Source organism: Protopterus annectens, chromosome 13.part0, assembly GCF_019279795.1.
Source record: "Protopterus annectens isolate FY-2018-M chromosome 13.part0, PAN1.0, whole genome shotgun sequence".
NCBI classification, from domain to species: domain Eukaryota; kingdom Metazoa; phylum Chordata; order Ceratodontiformes; family Protopteridae; genus Protopterus; species Protopterus annectens.
The window spans coordinates 362,119,601-362,144,144 of NC_056747.1; the positions used below are offsets into that span (position 1 = coordinate 362,119,601).

The 24,544-nt window shown below is 39.4% G+C and overlaps 1 protein-coding gene across 1 annotated transcript in view; it reads right to left on the reverse strand.

The window, feature by feature from the left end:
• The window catches only part of LOC122787323 (phospholipid-transporting ATPase IC-like), a 446,410-nt gene that overhangs the window by 177,143 nt on the left and 244,723 nt on the right, over positions 1–24,544 (reverse strand). Inside the window, exon 18 of the mRNA XM_044053968.1 lies at positions 9,057–9,168. Within this exon, the coding sequence (XP_043909903.1) occupies positions 9,057–9,168 (112 nt within the window). The remainder of the gene's footprint in view (positions 1–9,056; positions 9,169–24,544) is intronic.

Sequence of the window (24,544 nt, forward strand, 5' to 3'; positions counted from 1 at the left end):
GCATCTTGAGGTTAAGACTTCTGGCATTTAGCAGCATTACTCTTAGTTTCTTGTTCCTTGTGCTGTCTATGGAGGTGGGATTGACTTTTGAGTCTTGCCTAAAAAAGGCACTATGGGGGTGGCAAGAGCCTTTGCCAATATCCGAAAGCCCAGGGGTGACAGGTGCAAGCCATCCCTAGCGAAGCAACATGGCTTGTCGAGCATGTCATCCCAGGCTGACAGACACGGGATCCCCTTTGAATGACACCAAAATTTTTGCCAATTGTTAAAATCGATCATTTTGTCTTTATACTGTGGCATCATTCTAGGTGAGGGTAAGATGCTGCTCAAGGTCAGGGTCATACCGGCCTGGGCTACATGATCAGAGAGATCCTCTATGTCTCTTTTCATGTAGTCGAGGGAGGTACGTCTCAGGTCATTCATGCCAGCATGTACAATGACTGAGTCATATTTGTATTTGCTTTGGAGTGACCTGAGTGCTTGCGTTATGTGGTGGATCCTAGCGCCCAACAGGCAGCTCACTGTGACCTTCTCTTTATTCAGCCTGGTGAGCGGGACATCAGTGTGTCTGACAATAGAGTCACCTATTACAAGAGTATCAGGTGTGTTATTCAGCCTTAAGGGCTGTGACTGCTTGGCACACTGACTTTGTGTGCTATGTGTTGTACGTGTTTTGTTTTGGGGTAGCGTTTGCTTGGATGTCTGCTTTGGAGGTCTCTGTTGCTTGGGTAGATTTTTATTTAGAGCCTCCGAGTATGTTTTTGTGTTTTTATGTGTTTGGTTCGCTGTTGTGGTGGGACTATGTGATACTGGAATTGTGTTGTGTGAGGTTACCTTCTCCTCCTGACTGGTTACACCAGTTTTGAGATGAGAGAGCTCAGCCTCCAGTTTGGCTATATGGTTGCATCTCTTACATATATTTGAACCTGTTTGGAGGAGGAGAGGGTTGTCCGTGTACATGAGACAGTTGTAACATTGCCTCAAAATTCCCAGATTCACCAGCTGGACTGGAGAGGAAACCATTGACTGACCTTTGGACATGCTAGAGTAATATAGGGAACTGAATTAAAATGGGCCAATAGGGGACAAGGTAATCGTAGAGAGTATAAGAGTAAGTAGTGCTTATGGTTTATTAGTGCTAACTTGTAAGATTACTTATTTGGACCAGTGAGGGGGGCTTAGAATGAGAATATGGTGTTTAATTTGAGAGATAGAGCAGTTCTAAAGGAAAAAGTGAAGAGCAGACTTTGTAGAGCCAGGAATAGTTTAAACCCAATTAGGCGGTGCTGCCCGATGTTGCGCTATGCGCAAAAACGTGCAAAACCGCGCAAAGGGAGATCAAGGAGTTTGGAATTGACCCAAAATGGCCAATAAAACTACAGTTTCAAGGCAGTAACCACTCCCACAGGGGCAGGCAGGCTGCTCAATGTTTATCACTGCCACTGATGAACACAGAGACTTCCCTTTAGCCCAAGCAAACAATGGCCTCCAAGAAACTTACAAACAGTTCAGAACAGCAAATCTGTAACTGAACTTTTTTAAATCTCAGAAAAGTGGGAAAAAAGCAAGATTTTTTTTTTTTTTTTTTAAGGAAAGCAGAGGTTCACAAGTATCAACAAGTTAGAACAGTGCAGTAAATGACCCCACACTTCAGTGCTAGGCCAGAGACAGATAAAATGCAAGTTTTACGAAAAAAACGATTTTAAAAATAAGTGCACACAGGAAATTCAGTAATCAGCTCTAGGTTGTGTTCTAAATACAGCTACCAACACAGAAATCAAGTTTAACAAGCCAGAAAATGCTCAAATGTAGGCGGCAATGCAGAAAAACTTAACAAATAATCTGAAGCAAAATACTTAAAATCTCAAAAGTGGCTCCTTTCTTCTCTCAGCGTTTTCTCCTCTTGGTAGGTGCTTCACCAACAGCCAACAAGTCCGAAAAGATGCCAAAACCACGGGGCAATCAGGTTTTAAGAGAGGGAGATCAAGGAGTTTGAAATTGACCCAAAATGGCCAATAAAACTACAGTTTCAAGACAGTAACCACTCCCACAGGGGCAGGCAGGCTGCTCAATGTTTATCACTGCCACTGATGAACGCAGAGACTTCCCTTTAGCCCAAGCAAACAATGGCCTCCAAGAAACTTACAAACAGTTCAGAACAGCAAATCTGTAACTGAACTTTTTTAAATCTCAGAAAAGTGGGGAAAAAGCAAGATTTTTTTGTTTTCTTGTTTTTTTAAGGAAAGCAGAGGTTCACAAGTATCAACAAGTTAGAACAGTGCAGTAAATGACCCCACACTTGAATGCTAGGCCAGAGACAGATAAAATGCAAGTTTTAAGAAAAAAATTATTTTAAAAATAAGTGCACACAGGAAATTCAGTAATCATCTCTAGGTTGTGTTCTAAATACAGCTACCAACACAGAAATCAAGTTTAACAAGCCAGAAAATGCTCAAAAGTAGGCGGCAATGCAGAAAAACTTAACAAATAATCTGAAGCAAAATACTTAAAATCTCAAAAGTGGCTCCATAATAACCTTGCGGGGACTGAGTTTTTTGGTACTATCTTTAGGTGTTACTGTGCATGAAATTCATTCTGCACTTAAATTGCAGAATAATGGCAGACTAGTGCTGGGTAATGGTCAAACAGCAAACTTCCTATACTTCAGTTTCACAGAATACAATGGAAGACAGAAGGCTTACGACTACTCATGATGAATTGCTGACTGTCAGTGAACCTTTTTGGAAGTACTACAAATAAAGAAGGTTCATCCGGTCGTAATTTTTAATGATTTTGAAAAATTACAAACTGAACTAATCAAACTAGGAAGACTTCAATGTGATTTCTTGTTGTTTGAAGAAAGTACTAAAGAAAGTATTAAGGCAAACCATGCGCTGAGAGATTTAAAGGTTTCCAGGATGCCCACTATAAAAAGCTTGCTTGATATAATTATGAATACACAGAAGGAGTTGAACTGTAAAACAGACTTGCAGGACATGAATCTCTTGAAAGAATGTAACTGATCAGAGATTTATAAGTTAAGCTCTTTCATTAAGAAATTGTATGCAGAGTTAAAGCAAACCAAGCACATTTAATTTTGATTCAAAAATGGAATCAGTGCAAACCAAAATTTTAAAGAAAATAATATTCAACTAAAGGAAAAAAATAAGAGACAGGAAAGACTATGAATTAGATTAAGTTTATAACACTACGACAGAGAACTTCTTAAGCAATCATGTGAATGTGAATGAGGATGAAGGAAATACAGGAGTTGACTTGGACATATAAATGGCAGACCCTACAACCAATCAGAAGCCTTCATAAGCAAGGTGCATTCCCAGATTAGCAGAATGTTAGCTGAAGCAATGTAATCCAAAGACCATGGTTTCAAATATGGATGAGCAGTGACAGCAAACTTTTCAAAACAGACATTCTTTTTCAGAATCAAGGTAATAGAATATGATCATGGGAGGAAGTTGCAGACGAACTGCTGCAACCACAAAGCAAAAAGAAACAAAATGATTTTGGAAGAAGAAAAATTACAGGAGGTAGTAGACACTAATTTTAAAAGTAATAATATTTTAAACAATGCTTTGTCTGATATTGAAAAGTGAATGTTGACAAAAGGGTGGTCATTTTTGCCCTCCCGAATAGAGGACATGGTACAAACAATAAACAATGCAAGAGACTTTCTGCGCAAATTGAATCTAAAGTGCTGACTGAGTAAAACTGCCAGTATTGATAATATTGACTGTAATATTAAAAACTAAATATAGACAATCCACCTCTGTTTCCAGAACTGGAAGATTTTCTAATGGTAACAGCTTATGATATAACACAAATATTGGCTTGTGAACCAGTGGATTGTTTTTATAATGTATCTAAAGAAGAATCTCTAACCTTAAAAGCTTTGTTGAATAAAAATATTCCAGTAACAAGGGCTGACAAAGGGGGTGTACTGGTGATCTTAGTTAAGACAGAATTTGCTTCCAAAATCTGATCCATGCTTAATGCAATGGATTGTGATAGTCATCTGGCAAATGATTATTGGAGCATATGGTTGGACAGATTCTTTTATAGAAGAGTAGTTGAGTAAAGGATTAATTAATATAGATTTATAATTTTTTTAAAAGTTACTACACTTCAAATAAGTAGGATTTTGGGTTTACCTAAAGTTCTTATAGATATTAACAATTCTCCACTAAGACTAATAGTATAAAATTTGGAGAAGATTTTAAGTAGAAAACTAGAGTTTCAATGGCATCTGCTATTGACCCCAGTCATACAAACTTATATATGACTCAATAAGAAAAGGAATTAATTTATTCATCTAGGTTTATGAGTTCCATAGTACTGCAGAAACATATTATTGATTATATTTCTATTATATGACATAGTAGACAAGAAATGTTGGATAAATGCAATAGATATATAAATGAAGTGCCTTATTTTTAAATCATGTAAATCAGGCTTGACAAGCATTAACCTTCTGTAGATATGTAACAGTAATGATAGGTGAAAGACCAGAATATTTAAGAAATAAGTCCAGGGTAATATTTATTTGCAATGTAGTAGCATGCATTCTAAAAGACTTAAGGAGAATATTGTTACAAACCAAACAGAGCTAGTTTACTAAAGAAAATAATGTCACTTTTTTAATAAAGAACCTAAAGTTCTGTCTGCACACTTTTCAAGTAGGGGGGATCCCTCCAAATGAAGTTAACTAACATATGCAAATATTAGAATATGTTGAAAAAGAACTTTACAAGCCATGTGCAATGAATAACAAAAGAAATGGAAGTTATCCATGTTGGCCTAAAGAAAATTAAGACGAGAGGTCAATATAATTGTCAAACCCAGGGAGTCGTATACATCGCAACATGCAATTTATGTTCAACATTTTATATCGGAAAACGTAAGTGTAAACTCAAAAAGTGAAAATATGAAGATATTCATGATATAAAAAAACAAAATAGCAACTACACTTTTTATAAGCATATATCCAATAGCATCAGCCATAACTTCTCATTTTTCATCTTAGAAAATGTGCAACATAACCCTTGAGATGGACCCTAGTCAATAATACTTGGGCAAAATGAGCTATGGTGGCAAATGTATTTAAATGCCATAGCACCACCAGGGCTCAATGACATTTTATCTGTCTCTTGCATATTAAAAATGAAAGCATATGAGAGGTGAAATTATATCACTTATGTTCTGGTCACATCAATAATCTTTGAGTATATATCAAAAACAACTATATACAATTGGTTGATATATATATATATATATATATATATATATATATATACATATACACATGCACACACACACACACACACACACACACACACACACACTTTTCATCACATGCATTTTATTATTAAAAACTGCTGCTCAACGTCTTTTCTTCACATCTCATACATATTTATATTTTTCATTTTCAACTATTGCAGTTCTATTGGAAGTTTATAACTGATATGAGTGTATAATAATAATAATATTAAGGACAATTATTAGTATTGTTTACATACATGTGCTGGTATTAGGAAATATATAGATACAATGTTTCTTTAAAATTTCAATCTGATCATGTGACTAGAATGCTATAAAAGGATCACATGATAATATTATAAAACATCTGATGAAATCTAACAAAAGTCTGATGAAAGCACTTATCTTTTCAATGTTTTTATATTGTTTTAATTTGTCAAAATAAGCATTTAAGTGTTGTTGACACCGTGCCTTGTGAATTTTACTTTACATTTGATTTTGAGGTCTTTTGCCTTAGGGGCTTGTTGGGTGAGACACTGATGCATGTGTTTTATGTGTAGTGGATTCTGCTGGGGCTGTATTATGTGTAGCATGTTTGCACTTTACAAGTCTCTGCTCTTTAGGTATACTTCTAGAGAGTACCTTCGCACATGTGAGTTTATGTGTTGCGCACTTGGTTGGTTTAAAAGGTGAGGTATGTGTACTGACAACTTGATCCATGTCTTTTTTAATATGTTGAGAGAGTATAGATTCTAGATTCAAAGTATAGATATAGCTCTTGCATGTTGCGTTTGAATGTTTTAGGCATAATAGGTTATCAGTATATGTGAGGCAATTGCTACATTACCTCAGGATGCTCATGTTGATCAGGCTTGCTGGAGAAATGCTGGGAAACTATCCTTCCATTATGTTAGGAATATTCAGGGACAAGTAGTGGGGAATGAGCTAGATGGATCAGGTTCAGCTGAAGGACTAATAATAATAATGAACAATTCTATGGGAGATTGTTGAGTGGAGTCCTGCAGCAAAGCCACAAAATGTGCACCTAAGTTGCTCTCCAGGCAGCAGTGTGCAACTGAGTTGCATGTAGAGAAGCAGGAAAACCTCAGAATACACATAGGCAGTTCCCAAGGGAAAAAAAGTTGTCTTTTGAAACCATTGTGTTTATAACCTGTGGTACTAACCCCTGCTGTGAGGTGCACACATTAATTCACTGGATAGCAAACTGACTCAAAAACAGAACCCAGGAAATTAGGGAGGGCTTCTCTACCTTCTCCAATAGACCAATCTGGTGTACCCCAGGATTCAGTCCTTTGACTACTCCTCTTTGGAATTTGCATCTCAGTGGTTAAAGCCACTTTTAAGGATTTATGGCTGACCAGGGTTGCATATGACTGTAAATTTGGTGCCATTATATATCTCTCAAAGGATACCAAGATCCTCCAAGAGGGCTTTCCCAAACTAATAGGTGGTGTCAAAATCATGGACAAAAACTAAACACTAAGAAATGTATAATAGAGTCCTTTGCTAGGCAAGAAGCCCCTTGTAACTATCAAATTTTATAATACACCCATGAAATTTGATCCATTAGTTGGGGACCTGGGAACCTATGTAGACAACAAACTCCTTTGATCATCACATATCCACTAATGTATGAAAGTCTTTTTTTATTACCCAACTTATTGTTAAGGGTATGGAGCCCACGTCCAGGGATGTGATCATTCCACTGTATTCTGCACTCAGTAGGCTGATCGTTGAACGTAATGCCTCTTTTGGTATGTACCTGTCCAAACATATGTCTCAACTTGAATCCCCACAACACGGTCTTACTAAGAAAATCAAGGGTCTAAATCATAACAGCCATATGGACCATCTCAATATCACACAGGATACCACTTTTTTTGAATTACCTTCACATAAAGAAAAATACTTTTCTCACACTATTCAGATGTAATCTGGACAAATTGATATACAACTGCAAATTCAGCCCTGGTTTAGCACCTTTGTCCCTCATGATTAGGAGCAACACATAAATGTTATGCTTACTTCTGGGTTATTTGTTCTTAAAGTCAAGGGCTAAAAACTTTATGGGAATGTATAATTAGGCTACTAAAGATCATCAGGGATAAATACCTATGAAGATGAGTTGAGTCACTACCTAATAAATGTCATTCACCCAAGAGGCCTAGAATCCTCATGGATAGAGACTTGTATGGCCCCAGTTTTGCATTCTGGTTTTAGGGTTTTGGAAGAAGTCAGTTGCTTACACTTGTTATCATAGGAAATATCTGAAAACTTATTTTCAGGAGAAAGTGGTCCATATATAGTTAAATGCAGCACAATAAATGACACCCCTTTGTCCCTCATACAATGTTGATTTAGACAAGGCCATGGCATGGATACTGCTTTGTGATAATTCCTAACACTGAAATGTTTAACAGTATCCATAGCACTGTTGTAGCATTTTTTTACCTGTACAAACCCTTCAGTGCTGGGAACCATTAGCTTGTCCTTAAAATATGGCACATCACTGCACTGTCACTTAGAGTCAATTATTCCCGTGAGGTTCAGCAAGTGATGTTTAATAAGCTGAACCCATAGGAGGATTTCTCAGTTTACTACATATAATCCTAACCACTGCAAAAGTTCACAAAACATTGAAATACTTAACCTTGTTTTGTCTTTTAGCTATCTGCAGCATATGGAGGACAGTTACCTAGTCAGGCGCATGAGTCATCATTTTCAGCCAGGTAACCAGAAATACTAGTTCCACACAGCAGTTACTGCAAGGGAGGATTTCTCCATATCCATGTGTTACAGTAACCCTGGACTGATTATAATAGTAGCTGAAATACAGCCTTAAATGCAATATGTGTGTGTGTGTGTGTGTGTGTGTGTGTGTGTGTGTGTGTGTGTGTGTGTGTGTGTGTGTGTGTGTGTGTGTGTGTGTGTGAGTGTCGGTAATACAGCCTTCTGTGTACTATGTGTGTATGTGCATCTGCACACACATGCTTATGTGCATTGCTTTGCTCATACAAAACGTGCAATGTTAAATGCAGTTATGATTGTGAAAAAAAACTACACTGAAACAACATACTTTCATTCAACTACTCCAGAATTCTCTGCTACCTTCTTGGGAATACATACGGCATGGCAATCTTATGGGTGCATGAATGCCGTGAACACAGCTGCGCTTCAGCTGAACAACTTTCTTCAGTCAGTAAATTTGTCTCTCACTTCAGAGTTTTAAAAAAAGAGATACAAAACTTTTCTTGGAAGAGACAGTCTTTTCTGTCTGTTTGATGTATCAACACAGTCCTACTCTGTAACAAAACTGTGTAGCCAGTGCACAAATCTTACCACATTTCTCCTGCAAATTTCATGTTGGGATTCCTTGAGACACATTCATATTTTGAGTAAAACAGATGCATATTCAGTCATATAAAATGAACAGGTAACATTTTCCTTAAATAATTTACTTCAGTGTGGCCATGTGTTTAGCATACGCATGCATAACATTATGCAGTGTTTTACTACATTTCTGAAGTATTCCACAAGGCCATCATTTAACTATCTATAAGTATAGAGCTTTTCTTATTGGATGCCAGCTGAAAATAGGCCTGTCCTGTTGTGGTCATCTGAGTTAAAAACATTTAATAAAATAATTCCAAGAATTAGGTAACTGTTATATGTTTCACAAATACATCATTAGAGCCTTACACATGCATATTAAAAATTCCAGGCATTTTGAAACTTTTCTTCACTTATAATAATATTCCTACCTTGTTTATCTCCTGTCAAGACCCATATTTTAATGTTTCCCTTCTGTAGTTTCTGAATGGTTTCGGGTACACCATCTTGTAGTTTATCTTCAATTGCAGTTACTCCAAGAAGCTAAGGGGGAAAATTTGATTTAGATTGAAAATCATTCAATCATAGAATACTTAACTTATTTTAAAGTATCAAGCAAGTGGCCTAATCTGATCAAGCCTCTGTTATGAAGAAAAAGTATGCCTTGACCCACTCCAGCCACACAGACACACACACACACACACACACACACACACACACACACACACTACACAGGGGATCAGAACTGTGCATATTGGACCAGAACTGCACATGATACGTACATGCAACAGAACTGTACATTGTACACAATGGTACCAGACTGGTGCATAGCTTTTAGGTATGGCAACACTGCACACAGTCAGCACAACTGTACACAATATATAGGGACACCAGAACCTCACATAACATGTGCATGCAGCAGAACTGTACACGGTATGTAATAGTATCAGAACAGCACCTAGTTTTTATGGATGGTAGTACTGTGCATGGTTAGTATGCTCGCCTAGAACTACACACAATAAGTGGGCAGTACTAGCACTGCATGTGGTAGGTAGATGAGCCAGAACTGCATGCAGTAAGTGGGGGTGGGGGGTTATCACCATAACGGCATGCAGTAGATATGGGATACAGAAGACAGTATATAAGGAAACAAGGATGTTACATAATAACTGACACGAACTTTGCACAGTACACAGGGACGGCAATATTGCCACCATAACTGCACAAAGGATGTTAAAGCACAAGAACTGTGGACTATAGGAAAGTGCAGCATAGCTGTAGGTAATATACAAGGCAGGGGCAACTTTGCAGTACATGGGCAACAGAACTGTATACAGTATGTAGGGACACTAGTCCTGTAAATGGTAACCAAGAGAATAATAAATGTACAAAGTATGCATGGGGCACTTACATTGTATACAGTAACCAGAGGCATCAGAAATGCACAAAGTATGTAGGGAGATTAGTTCTGTAAACAATAACCAGAGGCACCATGAATCCACAAAGTATGTAGGGAGATTAGTTCTGCAAACAGTAACCAGAGGCACCATAAATGCACAAAGTATGTAGGGAGACTAGTTCTGTAAACAATAACCAGAGGCACCATAAATGCACAAAGTATTTAGGGAGAATAATTCTGTAAACAATAAACAGAGGCACCATAAATTCACAAAATGTGTAGTGGAGACTAGTTCTGTTAACAGTAACCAGAGGCACCATAAATGCACAAAGTATGCAAGGAGACTAGTTCCATAAATAGTAACCAGGGGCACAAGAAATACACAAAGTATGTAGGGAGACTAGTTCTGCAAACAGTAACCAGAAGCAACAGAAATGCACAATGTAGGGAGACTAGCTCTGTAAACAGTAAACAGAGGTAACAGAAATGCACAAAGTACGTAAGGAGACTAATTCTGCAAACAGTAACCAGGGAAACCATAATTACACAAAGTAAGTAAGGGGACTAGTTTTGTAAACAGTAACCAGAGGCAACAGAAATGCACAAAATATGTAGGGAGACGTTCTGTCGACAGTAACCAGGGGCACCAGAAATAAGTATGTAAGGAGACTAGTTTTGTCAACAGTAACCAGGGACACTAGAAATACACAAAGTATGTAGGGAGACTAGTTCTGTAAACAGTAAGCAGAGGCAACAGAAATGCACAAAATATGTAGGGAGACTAGTTCTGTAAACAGTAACCAGGGGCACCAGAAATACACAAAGTATGTAGGGAGGCTAGTTCTGTAAACAGTAACCAGAGGCAACAGAAATGCACAAAATATGTAGGGAGGCTAATTCTGTAAACAGTAACCAGAGGCACCATAAATGGACAAAGTATGTAGGGAGACTAGTTCCGTAAATAGTAACCAGGTGCACAAGAAATACACAACGTATGTAGGTAGATTAGTTCTGTAAACCGTAACCAGAGGCAACAGAAATGCACAATGTAGGGAGACTAGTTCAGTAAACAGTAAACAGAGGTAACAGAAATGCACAAAGTATATAAGGAGACTAGTTGTGTAAACAGTAACCAGGGGCACCAGAAATACACAAAGTATGTAGGGAGGCTAGTTCTGTAAACAGTAACCACAGGCAACAGAAATGCACAAAATATGTAGGGAGACTAGTTCTGTAGACAGTAACCAGGGGCACCAGAAATACACAAAGTATGTAGGGAGGCTAGTTCTGTAAACAGTAACCACAGGCAACAGAAATGCACAAAATATGTAGGGAGACTAGTTCTGTAGACAGTAACCAGGGGCACCAGAAATACACAAAGTATGTAGGGAGGCTAGTTCTGTAAACAGTAACCACAGGCAACAGAAATGCACAAAATATGTAGGAGACTAGTTCTGTAGACAGTAACCAGGGGCACCAGAAATACACAAAGTATGTAGGGAGGCTAGTTCTGTAAACAGTAACCACAGGCAACAGAAATGCACAAAATATGTAGGGAGACTAGTTCTGTAGACAGTAACCAGGGTCACCAGAAATACACAAAGTATGTAGGGAGACTAGTTGTGTAAACAGTAACCAGGGGCACCAGAAATACCCAAAGTTTGTGGGGAGGCTAGTTTTGTAAACAGTAACCAGAGACAACAGAAATGCACAAAGTATGTAGGGAGGCTAGTTCTGTAAACTGGATCTCTAGGGATACATTGCAGGGACATAAGAATAGTGTGCAGTAGATGAGGGCATTGAAACTGAAATACTAACTACAGTAGTACATAATATGTACTTTAGGATCATCAAATCATATAAGTAGGTAGACCATCAGTTGTATAAAAATATGAAAGAACATCAAAACATCAAACCTATGTTTACTGTGTAGGGATAGCAAAACCAACCAAAATATTATCTAGAAAACAATTGTACCACACCTGCACACAGCATGTAATAGCATCAGTGTTCCAGTCAGTAAATAGGAGAACCAGGTCTACGCACAGTATGCAGATGTATCAAGACTACAATCAGTAGGCAGGAGCACCAGGTCTGCACACACTACGTAGATGTATCAAAACTACAGTCAGTAGGCGGGACACCAGTTCTGCACACACTACGTAGATGTATCAAAACTACAGTCAGTAGGCGGGACACCAGGTTTGCACACACCCTGCAGATGTATCAGAACTACAGTCAGTAGGCAGGGACAACAGGTCTGAGATATGAGAATAGAAAGTCTCAATGGTATGAGCACATTTTCATTTTATTAATATTGCCATAAGCATGTTAGATTCCACTCATCTGTTACCACATTTATGCTAATTTTTTCTCTGCTATTGCTGTTATTTTTGTAAAAAGATGGAGTTTTCTGTAAGTTAATATTGAAGTCTAAGTTAATAAATCTCTAGTTAAAGAAGCAAAGCAAAAATAATGTACAAAATGAACTGAAAAATTATACTAACATAGCTCAGGCACATACTAACATAGCTCAGGCACATTTTTAAGAAATATATCATTGTTCCATTTTAAAAGATGAAGTACAGAAAACAAACAACTTAATGCATTCTGTATAAAATATACAAAAGTAAAATTAATTACACTTATATAGCGTCTTATTCTTCAAACTGAAAAAAAAAGACTTTCAATGGACCAATTCTCATTCAGGTTTACTACTACTTTTCTAAAATAAGATATTGGGTCAGATCTGTTACACAGAGGGATAAAACCTTGTTTGTACTCCAGATGACATCAGTTCAAATAGGGCTCAGATGCTGGAAAAGCAGGGTGGGAGAAGGTGGGAGTGAATGACTGACATTGACTTACCCATCTTGGAAAGACAGAGTGGTTGTTGCAAACAAAGTCAACACATGCAAATTGAGTCTTGCAGGCAATGATTGCAACCACAGACTGAGCACATTATCATGGTCCTGCCAAACTGGTGATGCAGCAGGTGTGTGGAAGCATGCTTGTACTGGGAAGGCATAACAGGGCCATCTGTGGTGATGTGGCTGCTAAAGTGAGCCAACAGGAAGAGGGATTAGGTACCTAATAAGGAGACAACTACCCAGATGGCAGTTTCTGTGACTGTCGGGTTTATATTATAACCGCAAAACCTCACATATGCAAATACGGAAACGTCGACACATTTTGAGCGAACCGCAAAAACACCGAACGTCCTGAATCACGAAATTCAAAATGTCGAATCGGCATAGATGGCCAACCCCACCGCCTGCTATGTATTATCTGCCCAAACAAAATAAATAATCCACATACATACTCTTAACAAAGCTCTACTTCTAACCCTAAACTAAAGCTTACATATATTACTATGTATGCACTTACCTTAACCCGCACCCTAAACCTAAGGTCTGTAACTATTGCACAACTATGTTAAGGAGTTATACCTAAACAAAATAAATAATCCACATACATACACTTAACAAAACCCTACTTCTAACCCTAAACTAAAGCTTACATATATTACTATGTATGCACTTACCTTAACCCGCACCCTAACCCTAAGTTCCATAACTATTGCGCACTTACCTTAAGGAGCTATAGGTTCATAGGTAGGTACTAGGCCATCTGCCCGAGGGCATTTATAAGCCTAGCTAGAGTCTGTCATCTTTCACCGCCCCATTGATTAATTAACTGAGCATCTGTCAAGAAGAGCTAATGAAGTGATCCCAGGGGTGTACTTTCTGTTACCCATCCACTCATCAAGGTTTCTCTTGAAAAGTGTTAGTGAAGGGCTCTGCCTAATGTAGTTAGGAATTTTGTTCCAAAGCATGGGGATTCTCTGTGACAGGAATCTATCCCTCCAGCATGTTCTATTTATTGTTGTGGTGAGGTTCAGCTCACTAGAGCGAGTGGCTCTCAGTGACTTGGATTTCTTTAGGTGGAGCATGTCCATCAATTCTGAGTTGGACTTGGCTTTGTAAGTCAGGCAGAGATCACCTCTGAAAAAGCGATATGCCACTGAGTACAGTTGGCGTTTTTCCAGTCAGGCTGCATAGGACATATGTTTGAGGCCAGTAATCCTCTTGGTGAGGTAGTTTTGTGGTCTTTCCAGCTGTTGGAAGTGTCTTGTGAGGTACATCACAAATGGGGCATTGTACTCTATGATGGGTCTGATGAGTGACGAGTAGAGGGGCACTATAACCTCTTTATTTCTAGATGCAAACCCTTTAGTAATTAAATGGGCTACATAGAAGGATTTCCTAACTACTTTGGCAATATGATTGTCAAAGGAGAGATTACTATCTACCTGGGTCCCCAGATCTCTTTTTACCTCTTCTGTATTAAGGGGGCTGCCACCTATGTGGTAATTCATGGGTGTTTTGTTTTTCCCAAATGGGATGACTATGCATTTTTTGGCATTTAGCTTGAGACCATGACTTTGACACCAGGTGTCCGTCTCAATAAGGCCCTTTTGGAAAATGTCCGTGTCAGCCGGAGAGTCAATTATGGCTCCCAGTTTGCAGTCATTGGCGAACTTGGTTAGCCATATTCCTCCTGTGTTTGCCTGTACTTCTGAGAAGTATATGCTGAACAGTAGGGGTCCCAGGACTGAGCCTTGCTGGACACCACTTGTGACTGGTTTAGAGTCGGATCTGGAGCCCACTATTCTTACCATGTGAACTCTTGTCTGTAAGCCAGTTGGCAACCCATCTCGTGACGTAGGGGTTTATGTTCAGGCTGGTGAGTTTTTCTATAATTCCCGAGTGGGGAATAGTGTCAAAAGCCTTGGTGAGGTCAAGGAAGGCTGTGTGAACCATCTTCCCCTCATCTATGGCCTTGGTGACTGTCTCGAAGAAGTTAACCAGGTTTAGTAGGCATGATCTGCCCTTAACAAAGCTGAACTGGCTCGAGTCAAGTGTTTGGAGGTTCCCAATATCTTTGTTAATGAGTTCCATGATGATGTGCTCCATAGCCTTGCAGACCAGGCTAGTCAGGCTTATGGGGCAATAGTTACCAGGGTCAGTTATGGCCCCTCCTTTGTGGAGCTGAATAAACATTGCTGTCTGCCATTCTATGGGCACGTAGCCTGTGGAGAGGCTGAGGTTGAACAGTGTGTTTAGGTGGGGGGTTAGTTTGTTCTGTAGTTCATGCAAGATGCAGCCTGGGCCACCATCTGGCCCCACTGAAGCTGTGCTTTTGCCTTTTGAAAGGGCTGTTTTCACCTGTGTGTCTGTGATTTTCTGGACACTACACTTTTCCAGCATTGTTGGGGGCCCTTTTTGGGGTGAGAGGGGGGTAAAGTTTGCACTGAATCTATCTGCCAGGATGTTGGCAATATCAGTAGGCTCAGTATATTTTGTGCTATTTTGCACTAGCTCAGAGCATATCTGTGAGTTGCCACTTAGATTCTTGACATAGCTAAAGAAGGCTTTGTGGTTATCTTTCAAATCCTTGGCTATTTTTCTTTCGAAGTTAGCCTTGGATGATTTTATGAGAGACCTTAGTTTCTTACTGATACTGATCAGGGATGTCTTTCCTTCTTGGGATTTGATTTTTTTCTGAACTAGCTTCCTCCTTCTATTGTATAGCCTGTTTATGGCAGGGGTCCACCAGACTGGTTTCCTTCTCTTAAAGGAGTGAGTCTTGGTTTTGCTAGCGATGGCACGATCCATGCACCCTTGTAGGTACTCATAGAGTGCATTTGTAAAGGTTCCTACATCTTGGGGTCTGTGAAACTTATCACCTCTGTCTTAAGTAAGGTGAAGTTTGCTATAGAAAAGTTTTTCACTGTGGTTTCCTTGGTTGGAGGTGGTGGTGTGGTGTGGACATCCAGAGTGATTAGTTTATGGTCTGATCTAACCAGTGACAGGTTGACCTCCGGTGTGGAACACCTGCCGCCCATGTTGGTGATGGCAAGGTCCAATATGTTTTCACCTCTGGTAAGGGAGTTTACCAGCTGATCCAGGGCATTTGAGTTGATAAATTCCAGGAAGCGCTGGACCTGGGAGTTTGTACTTGAATAGTTTTCCCAGTTAATGGTAGGGTAATTGAAATCATCCAATATCAGGGTGTTCAGTAGGACCTTCATGTTTTCCGGTGTCTCCAGAAAGGCTGAGTGGTGTTCCTGGGTCATGGAGGGTGATCTGTAGCAGGCCACAATTTGCTTTGCAGATTTGCCCGATGTTAGTTGCACATGGATGATCTTAGAAGTATCATGCTGCACCACTAACCTGGAGGTGTAGGTATCCTTGATGAATATGGATTCACCCCCTCCTTTTGTGTTTCAGTCCATGTTCTGTGGCCGAACTGTGTGGTATGAGTTGTAGCCTGGTAGTGCTGGGGTGCTCTGTGGAGCCTTGAACCAGGTTTCAGTTACTGCACAGATGTCGACGTTCTCCATACTGAGGAGTGCTTTGAGCGCATGCATTTTGAGATTTAAACTCCTAGCATTGAGTAGCATAACCCTCATTTTTTTTATTTGTGCTGTTTACAGAGGTGGGTTTGACTTTTGTGCCTTGCCTAAAAAAGGAACTATGGGTGCAGCAAGAGCCATGGCCAGTATTTGAAAGCCTAGGGGTGACAGGTCCAAGCCATCTCTTGCGAAGCAACGAGGCTTGTCAAGCATTTCATCCCAGGCTGACAGACATTGGACCCTTTTGAATGACACCAGAAGCTTAGCCAATTGTTGAAATTGATAATTTTTTCTTTATACTGCAGTATCATTCTTGGTGAGGGCAGAATGCTTCTCAGGGTCAGGGTCATACCCGCCTGAGCTACATGATCAGAGAGCTCTTCCATGTCTTTTTCATGTAGTCCAGGGAGGTACGTCTCAGGTCATTCACACTAACATGAACAATGACAAAGTCATATTTGTACTTGTTCTAGAGTGACCTGAGTGCTTGTGTTATGTGGTGGATTCTGGCTCCTGACAGGCAGCTAACAGTAACCTTCTCCTTGTCCAGCCTAGTGAGTGGGACGTGTGCCTGACTATACCAGAGAAGGGCCAACTATGATGATTCGACATTTCAAATTTCGCGCTTCAGGATGTTCAGTGTTTTCACGGTTCACTCAATATGTGTCGACATTTCCGTATTCGAGCAACTGCAGTTTTGCGGTTGTAATAGGTAACCGTGACTGTCGTATCATAGGGAATAAATGGGGCAGGAATCACTCTCACCATCTTTGGAACAAATTTGTTGACCGGGATAGCGCGACTGGATGCATGTCCATTTTCAGCAGAGGCCCGAGGAGAAAAGCTCCAAGGTAAACAAAAACATTGAAAACATGTTACAATTATAATTTTGACAAAGAGTACATAAGCAAACAATAATAAACATGTTCCACAGGTTAGAGTTAAACCCTGGTAAAAGCCCGGGGTAAATTAAACAGTAGCTCATTAATAGATTTTACACAATCTAGAAGAGAGTTAGCCAGGCTTGAGACAATGACATAGCCAGTTTAGTGCCAGATGTTGTTTGAGTCTAGTTTAAATTGACCTAGGGAGGAGAGTAAAGTAATGTCAGCTGGAAGTGAGTTTCAGGATCTGCCTGCAGAGTTTGCAGAGAGTCACCAGCTGCATTGTTAATTTTGCTTGTCTGAATTAGTAGTCTGTTAGAGGATCTAAGCAGTCGTGGATTTAGGGGATGATAAGATTTTTAAGTGCAGGAATATTATCTAGATTACAAAGGATTTTATAAGCCATGATCAGGTGGTTGTACTGAATTATACTGGGTAGTTCAAGCCACCCAAGCTGGATAAGATTGATGCAATGATGTGTCCTAAAAGGCAGCTCAGTGGCAAACCTGGCGATGTGGTTACAGCAGGTTGAGAGTTTAAGTACAGTCTTGTTTAGATTAGAGAGTAGAGGGGATGTGTACAGAAGTGTTGAGAGAAGGTGAGAGCGAGCTATGGCAATTTTAGTTGGAGGGGTTAGGAAGGCTTTTATTCTGTAAAGTGACCCTAGTTTTTTATTGATGGTTTTGATCTATTGGTTTACATGTAGGTCGAATTTTAGATTGTTATCTATAATGACACCTAGTAGTTTTGTAGAGGGGTCAGGGGAGATTTGTGTGCCATCATTTGCATTTATGGTAAAGGTAAAAGCAGGAGACCTTTGTGTTGGTGAGAATAACAGCATTTTAGTTTTTTTGGGATTTAGTATCAGACGACACTCTGAAAGCCAGTTTTCTATAGTGTTAAAGGTGGACTGGGTAGCAGACCATAAGTCTGTTGGTGATGTGGTGGAGTAGATCAGGGTGGCATCATCAGCATATTGGATACAGCTGACATTTGGGATGACAGTATACAGGTAATTAATGAAGATGGAAAACAGCAGGGGCCCTAGTCTAGAACCTTGTGGTACTCCATGGGTGCTGGGTAGAAGGTTGGAGAGTTTGTTCTGCCAAAGAACAGCCTCCTGTTTCCTATTCAGGTAGGATGTAAACCATTGAGGGGGCCTTAGTATCTAGACAAAATGTTTGCAGGGTGAGTATTAGAAGTTGGTGGTCAACCATGTCAAATGCCTTGGAAAGATCCAAGAAGAGGGTGGAGGATATGTGACTGTTGTTGCGATTATGGTATATGGTGTTGGTGAAAGCTAGTAGGGCTGAAGTAGTGCTGTGGTGTGGATGGAAGCAGTGTTGGGTATCTGCCATGAGGTGATTCTGGATTAGGTGGTGCATGAGTTGTCTGTTAATAAATTTTTCCATAATCATTGCAAGTGGAGAGAATATGGCTATTGGTCTATAATTGGAGAATTCAGTAGAGCTGCCTCCTTTATATAGTGGAATTACATAGGACATTTTCCAGATGGTGGGAATTCTAGCTTCTCTTATGGTTCGATTAATTAGTATTGATACTGGGTAGGCAACAGCATCAGCTGATTTTTGAAGGTACTTGGCAGGGAGTTGATCAGCAAAGAGTGTGTTGGGTTTTAATTTTTTGATCAAGGTACGGATAAGTGACGTGGCCACTGGTTCATAGGTTCATAGGTTCATAGGTAGGTACTAGGCTATTGGCACTAGGGCCTATATAAGCCTAACCAAAAGGTACTCTTGCTTTCGCCACCCAAGAAAATTATTTTCCTGTGCCACTGTCAAGCAGAGCCACAGAAATGATCCCCGGGGTGAATTTCCTATCTCCCATCCAATCATCAAGATTTTTCTTGAAGAGTGCTAATGAGGAGCTTTGTTTGATATAGATAGGTAGTTTGTTTTAGAGTATGGGAAGTCTCTGGGACAGGAATCTATCCCTCCAGCATGTTCTGTTTATTGTGGTGTCTATCCCTCCAGCAGTTTCTGAAGGATACACAGTCTGAAACTCAATTGTATGTTATTTATCAGCAATTTGACAGAAAACCACAAATTATATGAGTAATAGACCAAAATATGGGGGAAAATCTGGACAGTTGAGAGGTATGACTGAGATTCAAATTAAAATCAATTTTATTACTATGCTTAAAGAACTAAGCACATTGCAAATTAAAAGAAAGTAGTAAAGTAACATTCAAGCAAGAAATTAATGGTTGATCAGCTCAGCTTTGAAAATTAGTAATATCAAAGTTGATGACAGTTATGTTATTAAAATAGGTTAATCCAGAAATATAGGACCTTAGGAGACATGTTAAAACCACCTGTTGTTGGGAATTTTCAAAACCACCATGGTAGTATTTTCCAAATGTACTTGATACATAGTGTAGTAAACAATCGAGTTTCAGGGTGCACTTTTTTTTGGTTCAAACTAAATCATAATATACCCGCAGGTTTATCGGGTACAAGGGGACGGATTAACAAACCTAATTGGGGTGGCATTAATTAGATGATAAGAAGAAGACACTGTGGACTACAGTGTCCATTTATAACTAATGACCACTCCAACATTTTGTATCTTTTGAACTAAACTCAAACATATTCTGTCATAGAAAGTCAGTGATTTCAAAGCCAAAGCCTTGGAGTCCATCAGAGTGGCATGGACTGCCATTACTATTGTCTTGGAAGTGTCAGGTCTGTACTAATTGTTTCATGTCCACACATGGATATGTTCTACGTCATGTGCAGTGCAAGTGATGACTGTCATGTGTTCACGATGGAAGGAGAGGTACACCTGTTTGCTGTCTGCATATTAATGTAATGGACATCACTAAATCCTTCAGTAATATGTTGGTATGGCAGTAGGTACACTATGGATAACAGTGAGCCCAATATTAAGTGTGTGTGTTTTACATATGTAAGTGGTAATGCACTTCATTAAACACTTTAATAAATGATTGTAAAACTGTGTATACAACTTTAATACACTCGTAGTCATGTGCAGTAAGCCTGTATTCCTCACACACAAGTACTGTGTGAGTAAATCTGAATATGAGAATTGATAAAATATACTTCCGTAAAAGTAACTCTACAGTAACTAGTTACTTTAGTTAGTAACTCGTTTCAGAAAAGTAATAAGTAATAGTAATATATTACTTTCACTTAAAAGTAACTAGTAATAGTAACTTATTACTTTTATAAGTAACTAGCACAACACTGTGTATGTGTGTGTGTGTGTGTGTGGGGGGGGGGCAGAATGTCTACAACCCAGAGTCCTTAGAAACTGTCCTGTGTGTTGGCAGACCACTGCTGGAGGTTTTCAATACATCACTAGGTACTGCAGAAATGCCAGAGGACTGGAAAACAGCAAGTGTGGCACCCCTGCATGGGGGTGAGGGGCAACAGAAATAATCTAGGGAAATGCAAACCTGCTAGCTTAACAACAGTGGCAGAGAAAGTCATGGGGAGAACCTTGGTAATCCTAAGGCAAAGAATGGTAGTAAACCAAAAGGAGAGTAACCTATATGGGCTCATAGCCAGAATGAATGGTCAGGCAAAGTTGATCTAGTTTTATGACTGAGTTACTGATTAACCTGACAGACTAGTAAGGAGATGTAATCTGTCTGGATTTCAGCAAGGCCTTTGACCCAGTTCCATGTAGGAGACTGAAATGAAAATTACAGAGAGCAGGGTAGGACCAGGATTGGTGAACTGGATGGCTACATCGGTAAACTGAATGACACAGAGTTGTGGTGAGATGGACAATTTCAAGAACAAGGAAAGTGACGTGGAGTATCACTGGGGTCTGTCCTAGTCAAGTGTTCTTCAGTATGCTTGTCTCAAACATATCAGAGAGAATGGTGAATTGAATCAATTTCTTTGCTGATAATCATGTTTTGCAAAGACCAAGTATTTGCAAGTAATAGCAATTTTTGACATGATTATATCAGTTAAACAGAGGCTGGTGTACTTTCTCCAATATAAAACATTAACTTCACAGAAATGTTCACTCACAGTCTTATAATCTTAGGCAAATGCTAGATATTTTTTGAAGGGGAATCAAAAAATAAGGCCATTTTGTATATGCAATAACACATGTTGAATTAATGCACTTAATATGTGTTACTATATTCCCACAAATAGAAGGTACTTGCTTTCTAGTCTTCTGCCTGACAACTTCCTTGGTCTGCGGTAAAACCTGGCACATGCCTCAGTGTATGTTCTTGCTTACACATTTTTATTATATTTATTCATTTCAGTCAGGGCCTGGGCCATAGGGTCAAGGATAAATGCAATAAACATTTGTACATTTCAAAGAGATTGCAAGGTCATCAAACTTTTCACTCATGATGAAGAATCAAAAACAAAGTGCAAAATAAACCAAACAGCCCCAAATAATTAAGAGCACTAAGCAGTGTTACCACCTGACCCCATTTATTCAGGATAGTCCCTGTTTGGCAACTGTGTCCTGCAAAAAAATCCTTAAGTTTCTTATAATATGTGCAAAATAATTATTTGCACATGAAACATCTACAAGAATGAGCATTTATTCTGGCATAAAAGGAAGTGGTTTTGAGTATGGTTTGCCCTGCAAAATCCCACATTACAAGTGTGCTACTTTGGGTATTTGAAAACGTGGCAACACTAACACTAAACACTGGCACACATACTGACAAAGACAAGAGTATTATTTTTAAGCATGCATTTTCCTAAGTAACAATACAGAGACTATAAATGTCTAGCATATTACTTTTTAAGGACAGAAATCTTTACTTTTTTGTCACATCATACAGAGTTTATAATAGGCAGAGCCACAGCCCGCATCATCATACAGAAATAGGGACAAATCCAAAAATAATCAGGAACATTTTATAAATTATTAGTGCTATTAAGATGAAAAGCAAGAGAATTTGAATGAATATGCATTTTTTAAATAAAAGAAGTCTATAATTGTTATCAGTATTTACTAAGAGCAGTCCACCATCTTTTATCCCAAAATGACATGTTTTAGGAGAGATTAAGAGGGACAGGGTAGAACTTTGAACCAAAATCAGGGACAGTTGAGCAGTATGTGTTCGGGCAAAGGCTAGAGCAATACTTTCAAGCAAAAGTAAGAAACCTTCATTGCTAACAAGGAACGGATCACGGATGATAGGGGCGACGATTTAAAAAGGCATGCCCTGCCACAGTATACTGGTGCATTATTTGGTACAGGTAAACTGGACACTTACCTTGTCTCAGCGCTTTCGAATAGCCTGACATCTTCAGCTACTGGAATTGAACCTAAGAACCTTGGCAGTCTAATTGAAACAGACCTACCAGAAAACAAATGAAATTACAGTCGGAGCAGTACAGGGTTAGGGCAAATGTGCTGAACAGGAATTGGAAGCTGAATGAGAGTAGGTTTCTAGGGGTGGCACTTTCAGAACCAGGGGAGCTAGGAGGTAGTTGGCTTGCTAGGGCTTGAAATGTCTCAGTAAAGAATCGGATAAAACTATCTGAAACATCCTCGGGGGTTTATCAATAGTAGCAGCTGGGAGGGGGGTAGAAGTTTGTCCAGGATGAAGTAGATTATTCAATCCTGTCCAAAACTTCTGAGGGTGGTTCTGATTTACTGTCTGTAAATTGCAGTAGTATTGTTTTTTGTCTTGCAAAATTGATTTTTTGGTTTTGTTCCTAGAGTGCCTATATTTAATTTGATCTTGGGGGTCTTTAGTAGAATGCCATAACACCCATAATTTGTTTCTATGGGTAATTTTGAGTCTAGACTCTTTAGAAACCCATGGTGCAGTTTTTGCTTTTGTTCCCTTTGAACAAGCAGGTGCATGCAGATCTAGGATCTCAAGAAATTTGTTATTAAAGTATGCAACTACCTCATTTAAGGGGAGGTGTTTTAGAATAGACCAGTTACATGAGTCAAGTTCTTGTTGGAATTTGGAAGGGTCAAAGTCTTTTTTGTTTCTAACTTTTGAGTAAAGGTTGTTGGGGATTAATGGCTTTGTACTTAACTATATAAGTGAGAAGGTGATTGCTTAGGTCATCAGGGAGGGTACTAGCAGTGTACAGTTGGGGGTGACTATTTATGAGTACCCAATCGAATATGCTTTCTTTTTGGTTGGGTTTACCTAGCCTGGTAGGGGGTGGATATGATTTGATTAAAAGCATGCAGGTTAATATAGGCTGATGGGGATTCTGAGGAACAGGTGCTCCAGTCTATGTTAAAATCTATGAGTAGTAGGGTTTCTTGGGGGTAATGACATGATAGACAGGACAGGGTGTCTTCAAGTGTAGTTATATTGTTACCTGGGGAATATACATGCAGATGATATTAATGCATTTACTTTTGTTTTGTTGCAATCTAGTTGCAAGAATTTCAGAGTTCTTAATCTGCTGTGGTTGTTTTACATCTATGGTCACATTTAAGTCAGATTTGTAGAGTATAGCTATCCCCCCCTGCTGGAAACACGATCCAGCCTGTGTGTGTTATACCCATGTGGTAACACTTCCTTGTCTGTAGTGTTAGGTTTTAACCAGGTTTCAGATAGACAGAGAATCTCAGGGGAGTGGATAGCCAGGAGTGCATGCAGTTCATGTACCTTGTTATTAATGCTTCTAATATTGAGATGGCAGACTAGGAGAGAGTTAGTTGGTCTAAGGATTGTAGGATTGTAGCTTAGGTTACTAGTAGAGGGGGTGTATATATCAGAAGTGGATGAGCCAGGGTTGGGGTGAATGTCACCACCACGCATTAGGCTAGGTCTGTACTTAGTGATAAGCTTCAGGAATTTATTTATAAGTTTGTAGTAGTGTCTGTAACTAGGGCTAATGTGCCAGCGGTAGATGTGTTGATAGAGTGAACAAGACATTGAGCAGGACCCAGTATTATATGTATGGTTGAAGGTGGGAAGATTTACAGCTGGGGTGACAGTATGGCCCTTTGGGACTTGAATTCCAGTGAGAAACTGGTTTTCATACAGGGTAAGGAGGTATGGGACCAGCAGGAGGGGTAGTAGAGGGGAATAAATCATTGTTAGGAATACAGCTATTGTGTTAAGGAATTGTATTTCCTGGTGATACAACACCAGAAGAAAGGGTGGAGGTAACTATACTGGTAGGGGATGGGAGAATGCCAGATAAAAGCTGATAGGTGCTAGTAGAATGTAGATTGAGGAAAGGGGGGTGTGGTGAAATAACCTAGATGAAAGCT